Below are 23,811 nucleotides of genomic sequence, written 5' to 3' on the forward strand. Positions count from 1 at the left end.
GTTACAATGTAGTGATTCACAATTTTTAAAGGTTGTACTCCATTTATAGTTTTAAAAGCTATTGGCTATATTCCCTGTGTCGTACTGTATATCTTTGTAGCTTATTGCATAACGTAGTAGTTTGTACCTCTTGATCCCCTGCCCTTATATTGCCCCTCCCTCCGCCCGTCTCCCCGCTGGTAACCACTGGTTTGTTCTCTGTTATCTGTGAGTCTTATCTGTCCTGTTCATCCTGTGTGTGCTGAGCGCCCACTGTTGCAGCTGCTCAGAGGTGACCAAGGTGAGTTAGTCACAAAATGCTTTGAGGCTGGAGAAGGGTACAGCTCGGCCAGTTTATGAGCATTTACTTCTGAGTATCGACTCTATTATCTGTCAGGCAGGGAGGGAGACTTAAAAAATTACGTGTGTCCTGGCCCTGGAGTCCCATCGTGAAGTTAAAATATACTGGTGTGAAGATAACATCGCCACCAGTTAGTAGGTAAATAGGTCCAGGAACGTAGTTTGGGGCCTTGGGTTCCTATCCCTTTCTAAGTATATGACCTTGGATGAGTGACTTACCCTCTGAGCCTCAGGTTCTTCACCAGCACGGTGAGAGAAGGTGCTGTAACATGTCGAAAGGGAAGAGCATGGCTTGCAGCTAGGGTGGTGAGGGAGGACTTCCTGGAGAAGGCGTGAACGTTGGAAGGTGGACAGGACGTGGGGAGGCAATCAGGAGAGAGGAGACTGTGCTAGAGACCCAGAGTAGAAGAGTTGATGATGACAATGACATAGACGGGGATGGAGCAGAGATCGCATGGAGTGTGGGAGGACTAGTGTAAGAGCTGATACAAGGAAGCTCTTTATTATAAATCACTTTCGCTGATTGCATTATAAGCTCCCTGAGGTCCGAGAGTGCCGGATGACTGAAATTTAGTTAGCGACATGGCATGGCTAACTGGCTGCTGTACAAAGCAAGCACAAGGACTCTGGGTTCTATAGATAATGCTGCATCATTGGACGTTCTGGAGCTGGGACATAATGTAACAAGAGCAGTGGCTGGGAACTAAGGCACGGGGTCCTCTGTTCTCTGCCCTGACTCTCGTTAGGCTGCAAGCTCCCGGTACAGCTGTGCTGTCCCATATCATAGCTGGTAGCCGCACGTGGCTAATTCAGATTTAATTAAAATCAAATAAAATGACAAATTCAGCTCATCAGTCACACTCATCGCATTTCGAGTGTTCAGAACATAGGCCTCTATGGCCGGTGGCTGCCGTATTGGACGGCACAGGTGGAGAAGTTGTCTTTTCTCTGGGAAAGCACTGCCCTGCAGGGACCCTGAGGACCAAGCACAGAGCCGGGCACACAGTGAGTGGACGTCGCATGGCTTACGGGGCTGGGGGACTGGGAAGGAAAGGGCGCCCTGGAAAGGTTAGGGCTTGGCGACCCATGAATATGGGATGGGCTGCATCCCAAAGAAAGGGCCGAGAACCGGGGACAGTTGACACAATTCGTTCTTGGAATTTTTGAGTTATTTCAAAAACATTTCCTTCGTGTGCCTGTTGTTTCTGGCTGGCTAGGTTGCCTCTGCTGCCATTGCGTTTCCTGCACAGTGTGGCCTTTCTCCCTCTGCGCTCACGAAGGGGGCTTAGATGCCGGTGTACCAGACGTTCACGGGAAGATACACTGGCTCCGGCTTCCACACACGGGGCCTGAGGGCTCTTGGGGGCCATCGAGGAGCTATCCCACGGTTTGTGAAGCCAATCCAAGGTGTGTTATTTGCTGTCTTGCTTTTCCGGGGTTTTGGGGGGGGCAAGTCCCGGTTCTGCGAGCTTGTTGGTATATTCGGCTGCTTGCTCCTACCCATGGTAGGAAGGAGTGCTGCGTAGCTGGCTGCAGAGAATGTCTCTTACTGTCCAAAATACTTCTGGACATTCCTTCTCTCTGAGAGAAGCCTACGCCTTCTAGCCAAACAATACATGCCCCAGCAGCAAAGACATTTGTAACAAGCCCTGCCAGCATTTCTTGCCAGTGACCCCATTCCCTGAGTAGAAGGCCCTGCAGAGCTGGAGTTTCCCTGCTGTCAGCATCCTGTGTGGAGGGGAGCTTTTGGGGGGCTCTAGCTGATCAGTGTGTCAGGTGAGTTGTTTGCTTAGGCCCCGAAGAATGGCACATGGGACAAGGCCTTGCTGAATGCCCCGTAAAGGACAAAATAAAAATAAGGCCTCGGCACAGCCCGGGGTCTTTGTGACTTTTGAACTTGAGTTGAAAATGAGGGAGGCACCCATGGGAGAGCAGCGAAGAGAGTTTTCCATTTCCACCTGCAGGCCGCTTACCTTACTCCATGTACAGGTCTTCCGTCTCCTTTGCATCTTTACAAACTTCATTTTGGTAGGAAGGGGGTTCTGGATCCATCTAAACCATCGCCAGGAGTGGTTTTAAGGTAGACTTGCATCCATCCAGCTCTCCCTGCTGCTCCTGTGGCTGCAGGTCACACCGTCCTGCCGTCTGACCTCGGGATTCTACAGGAAGAGCCCTGAACTTGAAGCCTGTCAATCTCGTCCGGCCCCTTATGGGCCGTACGACGGCAGACACGTCGTCTATCTTCTCTGTTTTGGTTCTTTCATCAGAAAAGTGGCATTGTAAGAATTAAGTGAAGAAATGTAGGGGCAAGCTCTCTGTAAATTATGAAGCCCCATTCGGATTGGAGGTATCGTTGACTTACTTAAAATAACCCTCGATGAGTGGCTACTAGACCTTCAGGTGCTGAGAACTTCTGGCTCAATAACTCGCCCAGGGTTTGATTCTTAGCTTTGCACGTTCTGAAACTGGAATATTAGTTCACCCAGGGGTGATCAAGTTCTGAGAAAGCAACTCATGCTAACCAGACTTATAAGGAACTGACTTATAAACCTGAATAGACATTTATGAATTCTCAGTGGAACCTCTTACCACAGAGACCAGATCCTCCTCCCCTGTTCCCTGGAGGGCACGTGTAGCAGAATCTTCCTACTCTCCTGCTCCTTGCTCTCTTTGTCCCTGTTTACAGGTCCTTTGAGGCCCAGCTTGGTGGTGTTTCAGGGAGATCTCCCTGGACCCCCCGGCTGGGCTGGGCATCCCTCCCTCCTGAGTGTGTGTGTGTATGTGTGTGTGCACGCGTGCGTGTGCATATATGGCACCTTATACATCCCTGCGTCGTGGGACCTGCTGCGCTACATTGCAGGTACTGTCCTGCGTCTGTCTGACCCACTAGACTGTGCTGTTGCTCCGGGGCAGAAACCGTTTCTGTTTCACTTTGAATTCCCAGGGTTTAGCACTGACCAGGCACGGTAGGGGCACAGTCAGTATTTAACCTAGATGGAATTAATGGAAGCTCCTCTTGGGAGTGTTCACGGGCACCACCTTTTCTGTGGTGACAACTTTATATGCATTCCATTTTTTTCTTGAATTATCGTCAAGTCCACTGGACAAACCAGTCTACTCAGTAATCACTGGGCAGAGCTGAGTGCGATCGAGAGTTAATTCTATCCACGCAAAAGTATCAATAGTTCAGTTCGTTTCAACCAGGCCAGTCAATTTGAATCTTTTTTTTTGAAGTATAGTTGATTTACAATGTTGTCTTAATTTCTATCCTTTTTTGAGCCTATACTTTCTTTTTTTTTTTGTGGTACGCGGGCCTCTCACTCTTGTGGCCTCTCCCGTTGCGGAGCACAGGCTCCGGACGCGCAGGCTCAGCGGCCATGGCTTACGGGCCCAGCCGCTCCGCGGCATGTGGGATCTTCCCGGACCGGGGCACGAACTCTCAACCGGACTCTCAACCACTGCACCACCAGGGAAGCCCGAGCCTATACTTTTATGCTCATTTTCTCTGGGGTTTTTTTTTTTTTGCAAGAGGTAGCATCAGAAATCCTAAAATCATAACCGGTTAATAACTTCCTGTTTCGTCATCTATAAAATGAGTATAACAATGCCCGCTCAGCCTGCATGGGAGAGCTTCATGAAGATCAAATAGGCTGACGTTAGCCAGAGTGCTTTGTCAACAGCAGAGCTTATCAGAGGTCTGATCCCTCGTTATGATTGTCACCTCAGATGACTGTAATGCAGGGCTGCCTTTCAAGGGCAGGAACACCTGTGAGTCTGACAGTATTGGTAGAAGAAGGGCACGTGCAATTATCTGCTAACCTGTTTTGCTGCTTCCAAGGAGGGTATTATTTTGTTTTTTTGACCTAGTGTGACCTCCCTACATTGCACCTGATTGTGTTAATCTCCTTCCGAGAGGACCACACGTTTTTATTGGTGTTATCTTCCACCAGCAGAAACATTTATCATGTACCTACTGTGTGTAAGGTACTCTTATGAAGGCCACAAGGGGAGCCAGTTTCCTCTGTGTCTTCTGTTACTGTTAAGTTCAGGGGTTCTTAGCCCTGGATGTGCGTTGGGACAATTTCTGGGACTTTTAAAAAAGCAGATGCTGAGGACTCGTCACAGACCTTCTGAACTAGAATTGTCTGACGTTAGACCTGGACGTGAATATGTTTTAAAAGTTTCGGGCTTCCCTGGTGGCGCAGCGGTTGGGAGTCCGCCTGCCGATGCGGGCGACACGGGTTCGTGCCCCGGTCCGGGAAGATCCCACATGCCGCGGAGCGGCTGGGCCCGTGAGCCATGGCCGCTGAGCCTGCGCGTCCGGAGCCTGTGCTCCGCAACGGGAGAGGCCACAACAGTGAGAGGCCCGCGTACCGCAAAGAAAAAAAAAAAAGAAGGAAAAGTTTCCTAGGTTCTTCCGATGTATGGCCAGAGTTGGAAATGAGGAGCGTTAGTGTCCTGTTCTGTAGTGTGATGTTTCTGCACCTGATGTTTCCCTTCTTCAGGAATTATGTTTCTAAGTGGCCTGGCACACATCCACACTGCCCACACACAGCCCCATCCCTTAAGACCTGGCTTAGCGTGGTTCTCCTTAGTCTGCAAATACTCGGCTATTCGAGTGAATGAACAGAGAGCCCTGTAAGTGAATATCAGAACGTACCCAGAATAGACCAAGCATTAGAACCCGGAAATATGGATTCCCAGACCAGTGCCTTGTATTTTCTTAGAACTTCCATGTGTACCAGAGTCCCCAGGGGCCTTGGTTGAAGATGAGGTTGCCCAGGCTCTCCCCGGGATGCTTTCAGGAGCTGGGCTGGCTTCCTTCATTTGTCAGAGAGGAAAGAAGGCCTTCCCCGCAGAGCTTGGGAATTAGACAGGGTGGCACAGCTGAGAGCCTCGTGTGGCCTCTACCACGTGGTGGGCGCTCGGGCAGTGGCGGTGCTCTTGCTGAGAAGCAGCTTCTTGACCAGCATGGCTGTGCTGCTCCCCCCCCCTCCAGCCCCCCAGGATCCCCATTCAGTCCAGAAGGACCGATTGATGTGTCCTGGCCCATTACTGTGATGGTGGCAGCCCTGCTGCTTGCCCCCCGGGGGCTGATGCCCAGTCTTCTCTCTCTGAGGATGTTTCCCTGCATCTTTCCCGCGCCTCTGATGCAGTCACGTGCTGGGAAGGAGGACTGGGGATGGGTCCTGTCCTTACTCCTTGGTGATGCTGAGCTTGGCCGTCAGGGCAGGCAGGGCAGAGGTGGCTGCAGGGTCTCCGCTCTGATTCTCACTCTGGACGGGCAGAGGCGAGGGCGTTCCAGGGGTTAAGAAGGTGGGCGTGGGCCCGAGAGAAGTGGGTCTCATCCCATCTTGTAAAGATTACGCTCCTGCAGCTGAAGTTTCCTCAACTGCAAAATAAGCATAATCGTAGTGTATGTTTCACTTAATCCTCTTGTGTGAGGATTAATCGATCATCTGGGAGCTGGGAGAACCTTCCAGACGAGGCCCTCCCAGAAGTCTACTCAGTGCCCTTCCTTCACAGAATGTTCCAGAACCCATCACTTAGACATTTCCTTTTCCCAGCCCTACAGGGTTCCTCTGGCAGGGGACTCATCTCATCCTGCCCTGCACTGTGGTTGGTTGCACGCTGACTTTATTTCCAGCTGCTCCCGCTGGGTGGGTTTCGGAGTCCCGGCCCGCACCCTCCAGGGCCCGCACCTGCTTTCCCGCTGCAGCCTGCCCTGCGCCCCTTGTTTGAGGTTCTCAGAGCACCTGCTGACCTCTACCTGGAATGCCGTCCCCCACACCCCAGATTTGCCTCCTCCAGGAGTGATTAGCACGACCGAAGGATTTCCAGAATGAAACGGTGCTTGTGAAAACACCCAATAACTAACGGTGGCCGCTGCCCACGGTCACTGTTGGGTGAATGGTTGGTGATATGTGACGGTTTGAACAAGGATGGGGTCCTCATGGCTCGGGGCGGGTTACTGGGCCACAAGCTGTTTTTCCTCACGGTTTCTAATACACACCCTGCTGCTCATTCCCAAGGCCCACTGCAAAGCCGTAGGAGTAAAGTGATTAGAGGAACTTCAGCTGTTTTGCTCCCTGTGAATGGCCCTCTTTCATCAGGATGTGCAGGGACAAGGGCCTTTTTAAACCCAAATATCAGGGAAGGACGAGAGTTCCACCAGAGCCATTTGCCGTCTGGGTGGGAACGCCATCGGGACCGGGACTCTGCTTTCCTGGACGGCTCCGTCCTGCCTCTTCTTCAGACGTTTATCCTTCTCTGGAGGGCGGGAAAGGCAGGGGCTGGGGGCAGTTCAATTCATGATGTGACCACGGCAGTCCCGGACCTTTTCTGTTGTACTGACGTCTGCACCTCCAGCCAGCCAGCTCCCTACTTCTGCTCTTCAGAGGTTTCCAGCCCAAGTTAGTAAGTATCGCCACCGCTGATTTCGGCCCCCCCCCGACCCGCCCCTGCCGTGTCTTGGTTTCTGGATGACACTGACTGTTGCTGCTCTGAGGGCTGGGGTTTTCTGGAGGATCCTGTCTGTCTGCAGTGCCCTGCAGAAATTATGAGCCCGTGTCATCTCCTAAAACCGGGGTCTGAGACATATCTGTATTGTGGAGATAAAAGCGGTGAGGATGGAGGAGGGAGGCCAGGGGCTGAACTTGTTCTTAATCCGCCGTCAGGACTTTTCCATTTTGTTTGCCTGGGTCTGACCTCCTGGAGCTTTAGTCGCTCTCTTCAGGGCACCAGCATCTTTGGGCAGAAGGCTGATTTCTCCATAGTTGGGATGGGTGGTTTGTGAGTTGGTTTCCTTGTCCCCAGAACCTAGTAAAGTACGAGTGCCCCCCACCCCCAACCCTGAAATGGATTTCGTAAGGGACTGCCTTCCCCGGCGGGGTGTCTTGAGACTGATGGATTGAATCGGGTTCTGCGCCTCTCCTATCAGAGCCCTGGCCCCTGGCTGGGAGAGAGTGTTCACGTCAGCCGCCCACAGGGCGCAGGAGGCTCTGGGCCCAGAGTGAGCTCAGAGCAGAAGACGGGAAACAGGGTCATAAAGAATATCTGTGTCTCGTTTTCCTAAGTCCCATGACTGCCGTGCTCTGTGGCCTCTCGCCTCCGAGAGTCATCCAGTGAGGTTTTCCTCGTGCTGTATCTGCTTACTGTCTCTGCAGATGCAGGACCATCTCGCGGGCTTGGGATGATGTGTTGTTCTCTGAGCTTCCCTGCAGCTTCAAATCTCCTCTTTACAGTAAACGCCTGTGACTAATTTCGGGAGGAGGACAGAGGCACAGTGTTCAGGGCCCCCGTCCACACAGCCCCCTGACTTCACGTGTAGCTGGGAGGCTGTGATTCCGTATTGGCCTCAGGAACACTGAGGAACAACTGGCCTTGTAAGTGATCACGGGATAAAACCAGCCTATGCTTTTGCATTGTTCCTTTTTTTTTTTTTTCCCCCAAGGAAATGTAAGGGAAACCAAGGGGAATTTTTGCCCATGATTTCCAAGGCAAAGGTCACCGTCAATGGCTGGCGGTTTCCAGAGGGCTCAGGTTTCTGGTCAGTATGGATTTTTTTTTTTTCCTTTTTTTTTTTTTAAACTCATGAACAAAAACAGGTTGATGATGCCTTGCAAAGATTTTTTTCCCCCAGCTGCTTCGATGAACTGATTGTTGTTTGAAGTTTCATGTGTTTTGGAGTCTTTCAGACAGTGATGAGAATAGGTAGTAAGTGATCGTGTCTCTCTAAAACAGCATAGTTCTGAAAGCAAACTCAGTTGTAGGGTTTTAAGGAAGGAGTGGGTGATACGTTTCGGGGGTGGAAAAGTGTTGGGTAAGTCTGCAATTTGCTAAAACTAGACAACCTGGATTTTCTGTTGGCCGATGGATGCTAAAGAGCTTTTTGTCTCCCGTGGGTAAGTGAGCCTCACAGAAAGGGTGCTTCTCGTTTCTTCCATTATTTATAGTCCTGGGCTCCTCAACACTTGAAACTTGCAGCACAGATACGGGACTCACAGAGTGGAAAGGATGACTTGGCAGTACATGCATGATGGTAGATGCAGAAGTGCTGTCCATATGTAAAGCGTTGCCTTTAGGAAGGAGAGAAAGCCAAGTTGTCCGTAACTCAAAGGCCTGGATGAGGGGGGCAGAACTGAAACCTTCATATTTGGTATTTGAGCCGTCATGATTTTTAGCGTGAGAATTTAACCAGAAAAATGAACAGATTTTATTATGGACTTCATAGTATGGAAGACAACCATTTTTCAGTTCCAGGAGCTGCTGACTTAAATGCTAGTCCATGTGGTGAGTTTTCTTAGCTCCTAGGGTTGTATTTTAGACTTAGCTGAGTTTTTTAGTCCAGGATGAGAGTGTTTAACTACTTACATTAGCTGTCTGGGGCAGTGGTGATTTTGCTGTTTTATATTACAGAAAATGTCCTTGTGTTTCTGTCAGGAATTGCTTTGCTTTCTATTAAAAAAAAAAATAGCACTTCTGTTACTTAGAGATTTTTTTTTCAAATCAAATTGTTTATTGGTTGCTGAAGAGAGAATGAATGATTTGTATAGTTCCCTATAATTTGTGATCTTCTTTCACAAAATTAATAAACATGAAATGTTTTTGCATTGTAAAGTATAGTACATGTTTATATTACTTTGAAAATTAAAAAATCATTTATAAAAGTTAATATTTGCTCAATATAGTAAGTTTGGAAGATGCTAAGAAATAGAAGATAATTATAGGTGGTACAACCCTCCCCCCACAGAAAAAAAAACACTTAATTTTGGTGTGTCTTATGTGTAGTTTTCAGAGATGATGTTATTTTTAAATAATTGGTGGTAATTAATAGCTAATACAGTCCATTGGTTTATACAGTCTTAATTTCTGCATAAGATAAAGATTTTGTTTTGGTAGCCAAATCGTGAAAGTGAAATTTTTTATTGTAATTTTTAAAATTATATGTTGAATATAAATGTGATTGCTTTTATTAAAATAACAAAGACCAAAGATTCATTCTGCTGAGAAATTCATTGGGTCAACTTGAGATTTTCTACAGGTTTTCCACACAGCAAGCTTGACTAAGTTAAACTGGTCAATAGCCACCCACTTTTCTTAAGATGCAAACAGATAGTGAAAGTTGATTTCATCTTCCTTGTATTCTGTAAAGGGAAGACACCAAGAAGCAGTGAGGTTGTTAAAAGTTCAGAGAGTTAGAAGCAAAGATCAACAGCAAGAGTACGAAAAATTCAAGAAGGGAGCCACCCTCTGCTCATCAGAGAGCTGGTCTCTATTTTTAGAAGATGTTGTATTACAGAGTGGTCCCTTTACAGCATCTTGCAGGATGGGGCTCCTAGCTCTGGAGGAGCCCACGGAGAACCTTGGGTGTTTTAGCCGAAGCATTATTTTATCACGTAAACTCTCCAGCAGCAGGCTTGTAGCAAAGGTTTGGGGGGAGTATGGTGTGAAATTACTATAGAAGCTATTTTATCCCATTTGCACTTTACATGCCACTCTCCAGCCTTTCCTCTGCAGCATGTCTCTGCCCATTCTCCTCTGTGAATTCCAGCCTAACTGCGCTCTGGTTTTTTTCCCCCCCCGCAGCTTAAGTGAGAGTTTTTTCATGGTGAAAGGAGCAGCCCTCTTCTTACAACAGGGAAGCAGCCCTCAAGGCCAGCGGAGTCTTCAGCATCCCCACAAGCATGCAGGTGATGGCTCTAAATTGACGCTCTTACCCTGGGACTTATTTTCTGGGCCACAGAGGAACCCTCCATTACTGGTGGTGAGCACTTTGCTGGTTTTCAAGGCCAGGGAAATAGCGGAGCACAGGTTTGTAATGACAGCTGCAGGGAGAGGCTCTCGAGCAGGGACGCACGTTTTCCAGATGGCACCGGGAGCCAGCGACCCTTTGGCCACGGTGTCTACGTAAGAAGGTCAGCAGCTTTCTGTTTGGATATAAAGATTTCCTACCCAGTGTATCAGTTAACTGCAGATTTTAAGTTACAGGACGACTTTTTAACAAATGCACCAGAACGCCTTATAGCCAGATGTGGTCCCCTTGAAAATAACCACCCTGGGGTCCTACGTGCCTAGTACGTCATTTCTCTGAGCTTTTGGAAAACTCTCATTTGGGGAATTTCTTTACGAGCCTTGGGCATGTACTGGAGTGGGAAGTCTTTATTCTTTAACGGTGGGTTTGTTTTTTTGGAAGTAGACAGAAGTGATAAAGTGGGGATCAAACTGAGTATTAATTGAGGTCCAAAAGGAAGCAAATAAGAGATGCCTGCAAAGTAACAAGACTGGTTTTCTTAGGTGACTTGACTCTGAACCTGAAGGCAGTTTGGAGAGAGGAGTTCAGGAAACACTTGCGTACAAGTGGATCTTTGTAGCTGGCGGGGAGCCTCTGCAGGAACTTCTTGAACGGGCAGCACGTGTCGGAGTAGGAGCTGGAAAGGCCTCTGCCTTTCAGAACAATGGCAGGTCAAAGCAGCTAGCAGTTGGGGCCGGTTTTTTTTGTCACTTGGATCATCTTGTTTGTCTCACCTCAAGTCATCCAGCCTCATTTGGGAGCTGAGTGCTTAGGTTAGAACTTCCTATCTTGCATTTTATAGCAAACACGAAGGCTCAGTCAATATTTTCACATACTGATGTTTATAATCAAGATTTAGGTCTGTTTTAAGCTAAGGAAACGATCTTCCTGCCCAAGGAGACAGTGTGTTTCATGGAAAGAATATTTGCTTTGGAGCCAGACAGACGTGGCTTCTGATCCCAGTTCGACAGCCGTACAGAACCTTCATCGTCAACTTCTAAGCCTCGGTTTCCTAATCTTTACAACGGGCATCAAATATTGGTAACTCAGACGTCGTGGAATTTAAAATTTACGCACATAAACAGACTTACCTTCTCTTAGGTGCTCAGCGTACATTGCTGTAATTATTGCTACGGTGACTGCTGGTACAATACCACTATGAACAGAACCTTCGTTCTTGAATTTGCTAACGGTTCTGCCCTGTTAAGAGTGTAACTGTTGCTTGTGTCTTAACCATAACCCGTAAACAAAGCCAGTGCTCAGCTTTGTTCCCTAAGTATGAAATGTCTCCTTCCTCTAATTCAAAGAATATTTTCGTACTGTGTGTGAGCCTGTGTGTGACTGCAAAACCGTCGTGTAAAAACCCTAAGTCCTGCTGGTTGGCACATCTCTGGCATGTACACGGGAGTAGGAAGGAAGCCTAGTGTGCTGGCTCTTCCGCCCTAGGGTCTAGGAGGGCTGGTGAACTCCAAGAGACGGGGGGCGCCCACTGTCCACAGATGCTCAGTAGACCCTGGGGCAGGCACAGACTAGACGTCACGTCAAGTCCCCTGGACGACCCACAGTCCCCTAAGCGAAGCCCCATGCTGAGCCGAGTACAGTGGAGGGTTCACTCTGTCCATGTCAAGTAATTCAGCTCATGTCAGCCAGTCCAGTCAGGCTGAGCCTCACTCTTTCCAGGGCTGACCTATGCTTTAGGCTCACATTCTCTGCCTTTTTTTTTTTGCTTACTGGACACTTGAACGTACCTTTTTTTTTTTGCTTACTGGACACTTGAACGTACAGAGACTGTGTGTGGCTACCAGGCCGGGGTTGGGATTTTTCTCTGTCAGCAATTGCACATCTCAGCAGACAGTCCCACTGTGTGGAAAACGTCCCTTTCACTGAGCCACTCATCAGTTAAGGGGTTGGTTTCTGCTTTCGTCTGTGCGCTGCTGCGATTCGGAGTGGATCGTGGGGGTGGGGGTGGGGGCCAGGTGGGCCCAGAACCAGCCATGGTGGTTGTGTGCCATCCCAATCACGCTGGTGACACGACAGGTGAGGGTGCTGTTGGGGACAAGATGGGAACAGGGACCGTTACCTCCAAGTCGTCCCTCATAGGACGTGGTGCCAGTGTAGGGTGTCTTCCACTGTGGGATCCTGTAAGAGAACAGACGAGGGGGCACGTTTCCAACGACCTGATTCCTCTCTGAGGCAGGAAGTACCATTTGGACATCATTTGTCAATCTCCCCTAAAATTCAAAGGATGCTTTTGCAAAAGGAACCCATCCAATGGATTGATTCCTCTGGGGTTCTAATTGTGATCTATAGGGTAATTTTTTTTTTTAAAGATAATTCTCTTTCTTCAGGGTGTTGCACAAATTGAAATGAATATGGATTTTCTATGAGTTACTCCCTGCACTTTCTTCTAGATCAGCATCTTTACAGATGAACCATTTCTTCAGAAAGAACCCCATGCAGACATTTTTTTTTTTGAAATACACAAGCTAGGAAAGAAGTGGCACTGGAGCCACCCTCGCTCCTTGCTAGTTACGAAGCTCAGGTACGGGGGCCCCTGTGCCTGGGACACACAGCCCTTCTTCGGTGAGGTGGATCCTGCGTAGCTGTGGAGACTCACTGCCTCAGAGAACCTTTCCTCCCGTCCCTATAGCCCAGAGGCACCCCTGGGACCCTGGGGCCGCTCAGAGATGTTCAAAAGCTGACTCTGGATTACTGCCTCTTTTTTTTTTTTTTTTTTTTTTTTTTTTGGTGCTACGCGGGCCTCTCACTGCTGTGGCCTCTCCCATTGAGGAGCACAGGCTCCGGAGGCGCAGGCTCAGCAGCCATGGCTCACGGACCCAGCCGCTCCAAGGCATGTGGGAACTTCCCGGACCGGGGCACAAACCCATGTCCCCTGCATTGGCAGGTGGACTCGCAACCACTGCGCCACCAGGGAAGCCCCATTACTGCCTCTTTTAAATAACCAAGGAGGTACAAACAAACGAGTACATAATTTTTAGCAAGAAAAAAATGACATTGCTGTTTAATCAGATTATGTCTCTGGGTACCCAGCACATACCTGCTCGCTATGGAGTCACTTAAACATTTCCCCTCCTGGTTGTAGAAGTCATGTCTCTCTCTTATGGAAAATGTAGGAGTTGAAAGCAGGAAATGACCCCCAGTCCTTTTTCCTTCAGACCAACCCTTAGCAAATCCCTGTCTTCAGCTGTGTCTATAGTTTGTGCTGCCCCCCACCCCGCCGCAAAGTCATGTTTGCCTGAATTTAATAACATTTCTCCTCTAGACTTGTCTTCATTTTCAGATTTTCATTATGCAACCCGTATTGCAATTATTTCAGAAAATAAAAGCAACTTTTAAAAACGTGGCAATAAACTGTCTCACCCATCCTCATGCAAAACATTCAGGAGTGGACTAAGGGAAGTCCAGGTCTTCTTTCAGACCCTCGGAATCAGCCTATTCTAACCTATCCTGCCTAGAAAATGGGTGGGTGACCTTTTTTAAACTTTCTTCATTGATCCAACAGGGGACCTGCCTCAACATCTTCAAGTAATGATCAACCTTCTGCGTTGTGAAGATAGAATCAAGCTGGTAAGAAGAGACGCGAGTGGCAAGTTTTAATTTTTAATTGTGAAATTTGGTAGGGACTTATTGACGAGCAGGGGCTTGGGGGGGTGGGGCTCTTACATCAGAGCAAGTTCTCCCAAACCGTTCTCAAAAGCCAAAGCCCGCTCTGCTCCTCGGTACCCAGAGGTGCAGACAAAGGGGGTGTCAGGTCTCTGGGTCAGTCTGTGCTAAGCTGGAATCATCATTCACTGGAATTCATTTGTTAACCCCTTTAACAACCTTTGGGGGTCTCCTCTGAGCCAGGTACCATCCTTCATGCTGGGGATATAAACGAGACGTAGGAGTTTTCATCTAAATTCCTAAACTCACGGGGGAAAGGTAGAAACAAAAGTCTTTGGTCTTGGATTGGTGAAGGAAAGGGGTGACCATCTGGCAAGGCAGGCCAGTAAGAGCATCTTTGCCTGTCTAGGCTGTGCGCTTGGAGAGCGCCTGGGCTGAGCGGGCCCGCTACATGGTGGTGGTGGACAGCAGCGGGCGCCAGGACACGGAGGAGAGTATCCTGCTGGGAGTCGACTTTTCCAGTAAGGAAAGGTGAGTCTGATGGACGGCGGCTCCTTTCTCTGATGGGGGCAAGAGTTGCTTCTGGAAGAAGGTTTTCAGGGTCCCACATCCACGGGGGCTGGTGATGGTAGGTGATGGGGTGATCAGGCACTGGGAACGGTGGAGCCCCTGATTTTAGCTCTTGTGTGCCGAGTGCTGTGCTAGGTCCAGTCTCTGCTCTCAGAGAGCTCAGGGTCTGCACTGTGCTTAGAGATTTAACCCTGGGTCCTATCAGGGGTGCCCTAGAGGAGGGCACCTTAACCAGGAGGGCTTCCTGAAGGAGGTGACGGCTGTGGCGAACACCCCAGGACAAGCAAGAGCCAGCCAGGTAAAGCAGGAAGGCGCCCTCCAGGCCGACCATCCCATGTAGAAGTATGTGATCGATCGGCGTTGTATCGAGCACCTTATGCCGTATTCATATCCCGTGGATTCCCAAGTACTTGTTGATGGGTCCTGGGTCAGAGGCTTGAGGAGAGGTTTGGGATTTCCCAATAACTGGAGGCCAGGTTAGTTATATCATAGACCCTGTTATGTGTGCGAAATGAAGGTGCACGACTCTCCTTACCTCTAGGATAAGTTAATGCGAGTGAGCTCATTGCAGAACCTGAAGTTGTTAAAACTGGATTAAAGTAGACGCCCTTTATTCATCATTCATTAATTTGCTCGTTCATTAAGCAAACCATTCATTTGCCTTCTCCTGTGTATGAGGCAGTAGGCTCAGCCCAGGAAAACAGAGAAGCAATAGTAACCACGGTTCTCGGCCTCAAAGAGCCTGTAAGCTCAGGGATGGAGGGGGAACCATCACCAGAACCTGGGGTGACGGGCCCAGTGATGGGGAAGTGTGGGGTTCGTTCCACATTCGTGGCCAGGACTCCACTGCTTGTCACAAGTAAATGAACTAAAAGGGAAGGTGTTTCCTTTATGACCTCGTTCCCAGTACATAGGAGCATTCTGAGTGAGTTTCTGCAGCTCACTTAGGGACATGAGTCCAAGCTGGCGCCCGTAGCCTCAGCTGGTGGGGAAGTCTGGATCTGGAAGGACCTGTGTCAGGATGTGCTTTAAGGGGTGAGCTCCGAGGAGCCCGTTGGAGACCACAGGGCTCCGGGCTCCAGGTTGGGGTGCTCCCAGGCAGGTGCCCTCAGAAGTGGCCGGGGCTCCGTCCGTTGGTCACGCGGCAAAGAGACGTTCAACGGTGTTACGGTTATGTTTGTTCTTGGAGTGGCTGGCCGGCCTTTCTGAGGGCCTTTGGGGGCAGGACTTCCCCCACCATGTGTCATCCATCCCAGCAATGCTCTCTGGCCCTGAGCTGGAAGCTGCCTCCCTGGAGAATGTGCCCATCGTCTCAGCCCGAGCCACCAGGGCCTCATAGGAGGCTGCCCCCCGCCCCCTCCAGGTCATCTCCGTGGCTTTGCTCAGAGAGCACAGAGCAGTTAACCCGCTGCTTCATAAGCATCTCGCCCCGTGGGGTAGGCGGTCCTATGACTCGCGTTTTACAAACAAGGAGTCAGAAGCCCAAGAGGCTGGAGTGGTTACACCAAGGCCGTCCTAGTAACAGAGCTGGGACTCACAACTGGGTTTTTATTGTAGACCTGTGGTGTAGACCCACTCATTCCCTTCCCATTCGTTGTCCCCTGTGCCCCCTCGTTCACCAATCTGTTCATACCGTCACGGGGCGTGCCCTTGTTCGCACACGTTTTCAGTGTGCCAGGTGTCCTGCCAGGTGTCCTGCCAGGTGCCCTGCCAGGCGTGGGGGCTACATCAGTGGGAGAGACCGGCCTCTGCTCCCTTGGAGCTCACAGTCTAGATGGACGAAGGTTAGACACACGAGCACCCTGAGACCGTTCTTTACACACAGGCCCACGTGCTCATTCTCACCCACTCTCTGAAGCGCCCTGCCCCTCCTCTGCCCGCTGGGCACCAGCCTCAGTTCTCAGCGTGTCCCCGCTCCCTGGGTCCTCTCGCCTCTGCTGCACACTCTGCGCTCAGGCCAGCGTCCCCTCCGCTGTCCCAGCCTGCGCCACAGCCCAAGCACAGGTGCCAACTCTAAGGCCAGTGCTGGTCTCCTGTGCTGGGGACATGGGTCAAGAGGCTTCAGAGTGTGAGCGGGAACCACATGGACCTTCCTGTTGTCGGGCCGGATGCAGCGTCCCCCACGTCCAGGCATAGGGGCCGGGAACTGGGCGCTTTTATCCATCTCCAGCTTGAAAACAAAGCCCTCGTCCTTACAGAAGCCTTTGGCCTGCTGAGAGCATGATACATTTGTTTTTCTAAATTCCTGCCATGAGATTTTGTTTCCTTATTCAAAAAAAGAGAGAGATGAGGTGCCCCCAAAAGGACTCCCCGCGAGGAGAGGGGGTCCAAATGCAGTGTCAGGAGAGAGCATGGGATGACGCCAGCCACAGCGGGCTCACGGGTTCTCCCCTGGAGTCACATCTACACGTGCTTCCTCTGGGGATCAGAGCAGCTGCCCTGCAGGGGCCATCTGGGGTTATTTTGTTTCAGATTCGGGAACACCGTGGGTGCTGTGAGCACGAACACCGTCCTCCACTTGTTAGTGTTCTGCAGCCCGTAAAGGACAGGCCTGTCTCCTTCCTACACCTCCAGCCCCCGCGCAGGCCCCGCCTGCTTCTCTGTCCCTGCCGCACCGGCCCTGGGGACCGGGGACCGTTTCCTTCCCCTAGAGGTACCCCCACCCAACCCGTTTTATCCTTCAGGGCTGTGCTTCCTCTAAAAAGACCCAGTTTCCCTGACCACGTGTCCCGTCCCCACTTCCCATATATATAAACCCACAGGCCCTCCTTCACTGTAAAAATCTCACTGTCACTCATTACAGGACTAGTGGAGACTCACAGCAATAACAGATAAGGGGACGTGATGGAATTGACACAGTTGTTACAGTCGTGTCCTGGTCTCTGGTCTGCACTCTTGACTCCAGGTTGAGACCCTGAGCGGAAGTCTTCCGTGGCCTTCTGCCCACCGTGTGTAGCTCTCACCAGGCTCTTCCCCATCTCTGCACTTAACGGAGGAGGGCAGTTTAGATGCTGCCCTGGTTTCCTAAGGACCGTTTCGTCTCCGCCTGCCACGGACCTGGGCCTGTGGCTCCCCAGTCTGTGCTCCATGTAGCTCTCTGTGCCGTTTTCTCTCCTCATTTCCAGTCCCTGGTGTGGGTCGTCGGTGCTGAAAAAGGGCGAGTGTCCAGGTCTGCCCACATCCTCCCAGGGCACCCTCCAGCCTGGGCTTTCTACATGTCTGTCTTGGGCTCCCAGCGGCCCCCTTCTTGCCTCTCCCCAGTGCGACACAGCTGAGTAACCCTGGGAGCTCTGAGTCTCAACGTCAATTTTATTTTGCAGCTCTACAAAGGAAATATCATTAACCCATCAAGAATGGGTAGGACAAATGTAAACTAGTTAGCTAGTGAGAAGGAGCCGCATCGCACAGGGAGATCAGCTCGGTGCTTTGTGACCACCTAGAGGGGTGGGATAGGGAGGGTGGGAGGGAGACGCAAGAGGGAGGGGATGTGGGGATATATGTATACATACAGCTGATTCACTTTGTCATACAGTAGAAACTAACAGAACATTGTAAAGCAATTATACCCCAATAAAGGTGTTAAAAAAAAAAGAATGGGTAGGACTGCAGGGTGGCACCAGAGAATTTGCCCAACACAAAAGGCTTAGCCCACTTTGACCCAAAGGGCTTGAAACTACCTTCCCCACAGATACAGAAGCAGAGGGTGGAAAAGATCCCCCGTGGCTGCCGAAGCGCTGGAGGGAGAGTGGGTTCCTTGAACCCCAGAGCTGCCTGTGTGCACAGTCGCGTGTGTGTAACTGTACTCCCTGGGGGGCTGTTAGGCGGTAGCAGAGATGTCAGCACAGGATCCCTGGAGATTGTCTGAGCTGCCCTTGGCAGTGACGGCTGTTTCTCACAAGCAGACTCTTTTTCAAATGCCTGAAGAGTTTTCATAGTGATCCGAGGAGACCCTCTGATAAAGCCCTTTCTTTTCCTCTGTGTTTCTCAGCGGCGCCAGGCTCTAAAGTGGTCAGGTATCATTTCACTGTTAGGATGGGCAAAACAAAAGCAGATTAAACTAGTTTTTAAAACAGCAGCTGCACAAAAGGTACAGAAACAGAGGTCCAGAAGTGAACTCCAGTCATGGTGTTGGCACTCTCCCCTCCCCTGTCACTCCAGGACAGGAGGCTGGGGGTGGCTGCCACGACCTGCCTGTATCCCCCGGACTGTGTGTGGCCTTGTGCCAGGCGTATGCCAGCCATCAGCGGCTTCAACCCTGCTGCAATGTGGGCGTGTGGTCAGCTGGTTACTCCTGGCCCCCGAGAGCCGCAGCTGAGACCTGGCATTTAGGGAGCTGCAGCCACACCAGAATGCTGGGGTCAGAGTTCCCTGTGACTGTCTCTAAGCTGGGGTCACTGGCCATCCCAGACCCACATCTTCTGGAATTCAGTGGTGAGCAGTCCTTGCAGACAGCCTTAGAGCTTCTCCCAGATACACACCTAGGCAGCTGGACGCAGGGCAGGTGGTGGGTCCCCCATGAGCTGGACAGGCTGGGTGGAGACACAGCGAGGGAAGACCACGTGCAGGCGGGTGGACCCTAACTCTAGGCGTCTTCTCTTCCCTCCCACGTAGTAAAAGCTGTACCATTGGGATGGTTCTCCGACTGTGGAGCGACACAAAAATCCACCTTGACGGAGACGGGTAAGGAGATCTCTCAGAAGGCTTCTTTCACTGTAGACTTCGAAACATGCGTCAGTTTGGGCATTGTTGGGTAATCATTAACAGCAGAGTCACACGTGTGACATTTTTACCACATCAGGAGAAATAACATTGCCCTCCCATGAGCCACACAAGGCAGAGTACATTCGGGACATGATATAAGGGAGTTGGGTCACGAAGTACCAACAGAAACATTTACGGGATATCTGCTGCTGTATGAAGTTCAAGAACAGCAGTGAACAGACATTCATCCATTTGCCTTGATTTGTTAAATGAACACTCGCTGTGTGCCCTCCATGGGCTGGTCCCTGCAAGTTCGCAGATGAGTATGATGCAGCAGGAGCGCCAAGTCTTTGAGGGCTGCAGGGAAGACACACAACCAGCAGGTGCAACAGTGTTTGAGATGCCATTTGGGGGGCTGCAGAGGAGGAATCATCCAGGTGGGCCTGGGCAGGTAGACCAGGGCCAGGGGGCCGTCCGGATTCTGGGGGGAAATACTCAGGTACTGTCACGAGTAGGAAGAAGCAGGAGAGGAAATTATCTCTACTTGAATTCCAACAGTAGAAGTTACGTTGCCTTGTAGATAGAACTGAGAGGGAAAGATAAAAATTAGATTTATTGACGACATGGGCTTATGGTTTACATTTTTCCTTTTTAAACTTCTGTCTTCCACTACTGTATTTCTTATGCAAGTATGAAAGACACAGATGGAGTGTGGGGGACAGGAGGTAGGGGGTGGGATGGGACAGTGCAGGCAGGTGAAGCAAGATGGTGTCCAGTGCCGCTGCTGCCTCACACCCTTTGCTGGGCTTTTAGTTTTGGGCTGACTTTGTATTGCTGGGTTAAAAGCCAGTCTTCCGGATTTAAGAACCTATCTTTTTTTTTTTTTGGCTTTTGGCTTTTGGCATTTGCCCTTGTCTCTGTGGCCTGTGGTCCCTCATCACACAGCGTGAGACACACTTGTCCTCAGGGTGTCCACGACGGGCTGTCCCCCCCGCCGTCTGGCAGGGATGTGGTCGGAGGGTCTGACTTCTCACCACACTGTCCTTTGTTTTTCATTCTCAGTGGATTCAGCGTCAGCACGGCAGGAAGGATGCACATCTTCAAGCCCGTGTCTGTCCAGGCCATGTGGTAAGTGTGGTTTTAGGGACTTTTAACTCCTTAGAAATACTTCCCTAGCTGACAGCACAAATAAAAAAACCCCACCTACTTAGAAGCACATTTAGGTATGTTTATTTTGTGTGTGTGTGGCCAAAAATATGTATATTATTATATTATATATATAAATAAATTATTTATATATTATAAATTTATAAATTATTATATATTATAAATAACAAAATTTACCATTTTAAGGACACAATTCAGTGATATTAAGTACATTCACAGTATTGTACACCATCACCACTATCCATTTCCAGAACTTTTTCATCATTCCAAACAGAAACTCTGTACTTATTAAACAGCAATTCCCTATTGCCCCCTCCCCCAGCCCCTGGTAACCTCTTTTCTACTCTCTCCCTAGGACTTTGCCTATTCTAGGTCCCTCATATAAGTGGAATCATACAGTATTGGCCCTTTGGTATCTGGCTTCTGTCACTCAGCATAATGCTTTCAGGGTTCATCCGTGTTTAATACTTCCTTCCTTCTTAAGGCTGAGCAATACATTCATTGTATGGATGTACTGCTTTCATCCATTCATCTCCTGATGGACATTTGGGTTATTTCTACCTTTTGGCGACTGTGCACATTGGTGGACAGAGTATCTGATTGAGTCCCTGCTTTCAGATCTTTTGGAATTTCTAGATCATGTGGTAATTTTGTGTCTAACCTTTTGAGGGACCACCAGACTGTTTTCTGTAGCAGCTGCACCAGCAATGCACAGGGGTTCCAGTTTCTCCACATTCTAGTCAACACTTGTTACTCTTTGCTTTTTTTTTTCATAATAGCCATCCTTATGGGTATGAGGTGGTATCTCACGGTTTTGGTTTTCATTTCCCTAATTCATTAGCCTGGAGCATCTTTTCATGTGCTGATTGGCCATTTTGTATATCTTCTTTGAAGAAATGTCTATGCAAGTCCTTTGGCCAGCTCTTAATTGGGTTGTTTGGTCTTTTTGTTGTTGGAGGTACCTTGTTTTTATGTTTCTGCCGTCCCTGCTGACAAAATGTCATTTTAGCATAAATTCACTGGTCCCTTGTCCCTGGCGCACCGAGGGTGATCAGTTTGCTCCATGAGGGCAACAGCAGTGCTCTGCTAGGCATTGAGCATCTGCGGAGGCATAAAACGGACATAATTCCTGTCCTCCTGGAGTTTAAAGTCTGGTGAGGGAGGTGGCCATAAACCCAGAGCAGAGTCCTATGTTATACTGAGGGGTGGGTGCCGGGCTGTGGGTTACCTACTGCAGGGTGCAGGGGCCAGGGCAGGGTAGGGCCTCCCTGGACACCTGCATGGGGGGTGAGGTAGCTGTGGGTGAAGACTGCGTTCAACTTCCAGACCTTCTCTGAACCCGATACACACTCTAGAGCCTCCTCATCCTTGGAGGGCCGCACAGACCACTCGTACAGCGGACTCCACACAGCAGTCTCCCTCAGATAATCTGGAAAAGACTCAGGAGAAAGCCAGTGGCCTCTGATGAGAAGAATTCTGCCCTGTGTTTCAAAATAATTACTCTTTTCTCCAGAACAGTGAGAGTGATGCAGGATCCTCCCATGGGCCACGCGCTAACATCGTTGCTTCGTTTTTACGTCTTCTGTTCCTGCAGTCAGTTCAGGATCATTTGGGGGGAAGTCACGAACTCATCGTTCTCTAGACGTCCCAGATGTTCCTTTATGGCCCTGGATAATTTGTTATCTCTTTCTCTACGAGCGAGTCAAAAAACAGGCCCATGGGTTTTTCCAAAACTTCAGAACGAGAATAAAATTTCGTAAATATTCAGCTCAAGTTTCTTCCCTCCCCCAGTCTAGAGCTAGGACAGATGTGGACCACTGGGGAAAGTGAAGTGGGTTGCAGTGGTTTTTACGCCGTGGTTGAGCCATTGGTTCTCTGACAACTTTTCCATCCAAGGCCTCGCTCATCCACCCTTCACTGATACCTGATTCACCCCATTCAATGAGAAATACTCAGCCCATATTTTTGTAAAAAGAAGTAAACAAAGGATAAGTAAATTAGCTGTTACCAACGTATACGTTTTCAGTACTGTTTCTCCTGCCCGACTCTGCCTCCCAGAACTTCTTCTGCAGTTAGTTCTTGTGAGTGTCTCATTTCCTTACGCAATCTAAGCATCTAAGCTGTTATAACATTGATGGGAGGGAGCTAGAAATTAAGTGACTGGAAATGCAGTCACATATCTCTGCTGCATGTTGAGGATGCTTTCCTTCTAGCTGCTCGGCTGCATTGCGGGTCCCACATTCAAGGTAACCACAGCCTCAGAAGTGAATCTCAGTTCCTGGGAGTTCATTGGTGGATGTAAAGTGACCTGGGAGCCTGCCCGATTGGGAGAGTTAGAAAGTTTTGTCCTTTCCTCGTTGGGGATGGTGACAGGCGCCGTCTCTGCTCTTGGGGTCGGTGCCTGTGTCCCAGAGACCCGCGGTGGTACCTGGCGGCCACGTGTCCCCCTCGTAACCTCAGATGTAAGAGCGACTCCAGCCCAGCTCCCCTCGTGCCTCCCGGGCCTGACCCTCTTCCCCTCCTCACCCCAGGTCTGCCCTGCAGGTCCTCCACAAGGCCTGCGAGGTGGCACGCAGGCACAACTACTTCCCCGGGGGCGTGGCGCTGCTCTGGGCCTCCTACTACGAGAGCTGCATTGGCTCCGAGCAGAGCTGCATCAACGAGTGGAACGCCATGCAGGACCTGGAGTCCACGAGGCCCGACTCCCCCGCCCTGTTCGCGGACAAGTGAGTGCGAGTGCGGAGCCTCCGTCCCCGTCCCGGTCCCCAGCCCCGAGCCTGCCCCCTGACCCCGAGTCTGCACGGTGTCACAGCCCCATTGTCTTCCAGAACCAGCATCCCACGCAGGGGTTCCTGACCTGCAGCCCGTGGGTGTCTTTGGCTGGGGAAGGGTCTGACCACCGCCCCCCGCCACCGCCTTTTAAAATGATAGACAAATTCGGGTGTGAATGCATTTCTGGGGAGCAGCTCCGTAACGTTCATCAGCTTCCCTGTACCGGTGCCCTGGTCCCTCCTCCTCAGGTCCAAAGTCTTGATTTCCAAAGCCTCTTACTCTGCTTATAAGAGTGTGATGAATGTGATATCCGGTTCCTTGGGTCCCAAAACACAACTGCACGAAGGCAGGCCGAGGGCGGCCGGCTCTGAGGCGGCAGCGCTGCCCCACGTGGCCCGAGGCCACGCTCCATTAACTCTAGTTCCAGAAGGAGGGAGCCGCTCTCTCCTTCTCTCCTGGTTGGGACCCTCCTCCCCAGAGCATCATGTTCCTTGGGGACACCACACGTAGGAAGGCTGTGGACCGAGGGGGACCCCCTGAATGTGGGGAGGACCGGGAGCCACGTAGTATGAGGCCTCAAGGAAACTACGAGAGCATTGGATAGGATACATGCCTTTGAACATATGAAGGGGCGTGACGTACAAGAAGGATTGTCGCGGTCCGTGTGGCCCCAGGGTTAGAACCAGGCTGATGCGTAGAAGTTGCAGGGAAACACATAGATTTTGGTTCCGTGTAAGCGTGTAAGGAGGTAACAGGAGCCGGATGCAGCTGGGGCCATGGGCTACCTGAAGACACAGTGATGTCCTCAGCAGAGTCTAGGGGGTCTGGGCCATGGGGATGTCGCA

At 50.3% G+C, this 23,811-nt stretch overlaps 1 protein-coding gene across 2 annotated transcripts in view; it reads left to right on the forward strand.

Moving 5' to 3' along the window:
* The window catches only part of SSH1 (slingshot protein phosphatase 1), a 62,056-nt gene that overhangs the window by 18,698 nt on the left and 19,547 nt on the right, over nucleotides 1–23,811 (forward strand). For both annotated transcript variants that reach the window (XM_060028249.1, XM_060028248.1), the window contains exons 3-8: nucleotides 9,928–10,031; nucleotides 13,656–13,720; nucleotides 14,166–14,287; nucleotides 18,938–19,006; nucleotides 20,090–20,155; nucleotides 22,726–22,920. In XM_060028249.1, coding sequence (XP_059884232.1) covers nucleotides 9,928–10,031; nucleotides 13,656–13,720; nucleotides 14,166–14,287; nucleotides 18,938–19,006; nucleotides 20,090–20,155; nucleotides 22,726–22,920 — 621 coding nt within the window. The remainder of the gene's footprint in view (nucleotides 1–9,927; nucleotides 10,032–13,655; nucleotides 13,721–14,165; nucleotides 14,288–18,937; nucleotides 19,007–20,089; nucleotides 20,156–22,725; nucleotides 22,921–23,811) is intronic.

The sequence above is a fragment of the Delphinus delphis genome, chromosome 13 (genome assembly GCF_949987515.2).
Source record: "Delphinus delphis chromosome 13, mDelDel1.2, whole genome shotgun sequence".
Classification (NCBI taxonomy): Eukaryota; Metazoa; Chordata; class Mammalia; order Artiodactyla; family Delphinidae; genus Delphinus; species Delphinus delphis.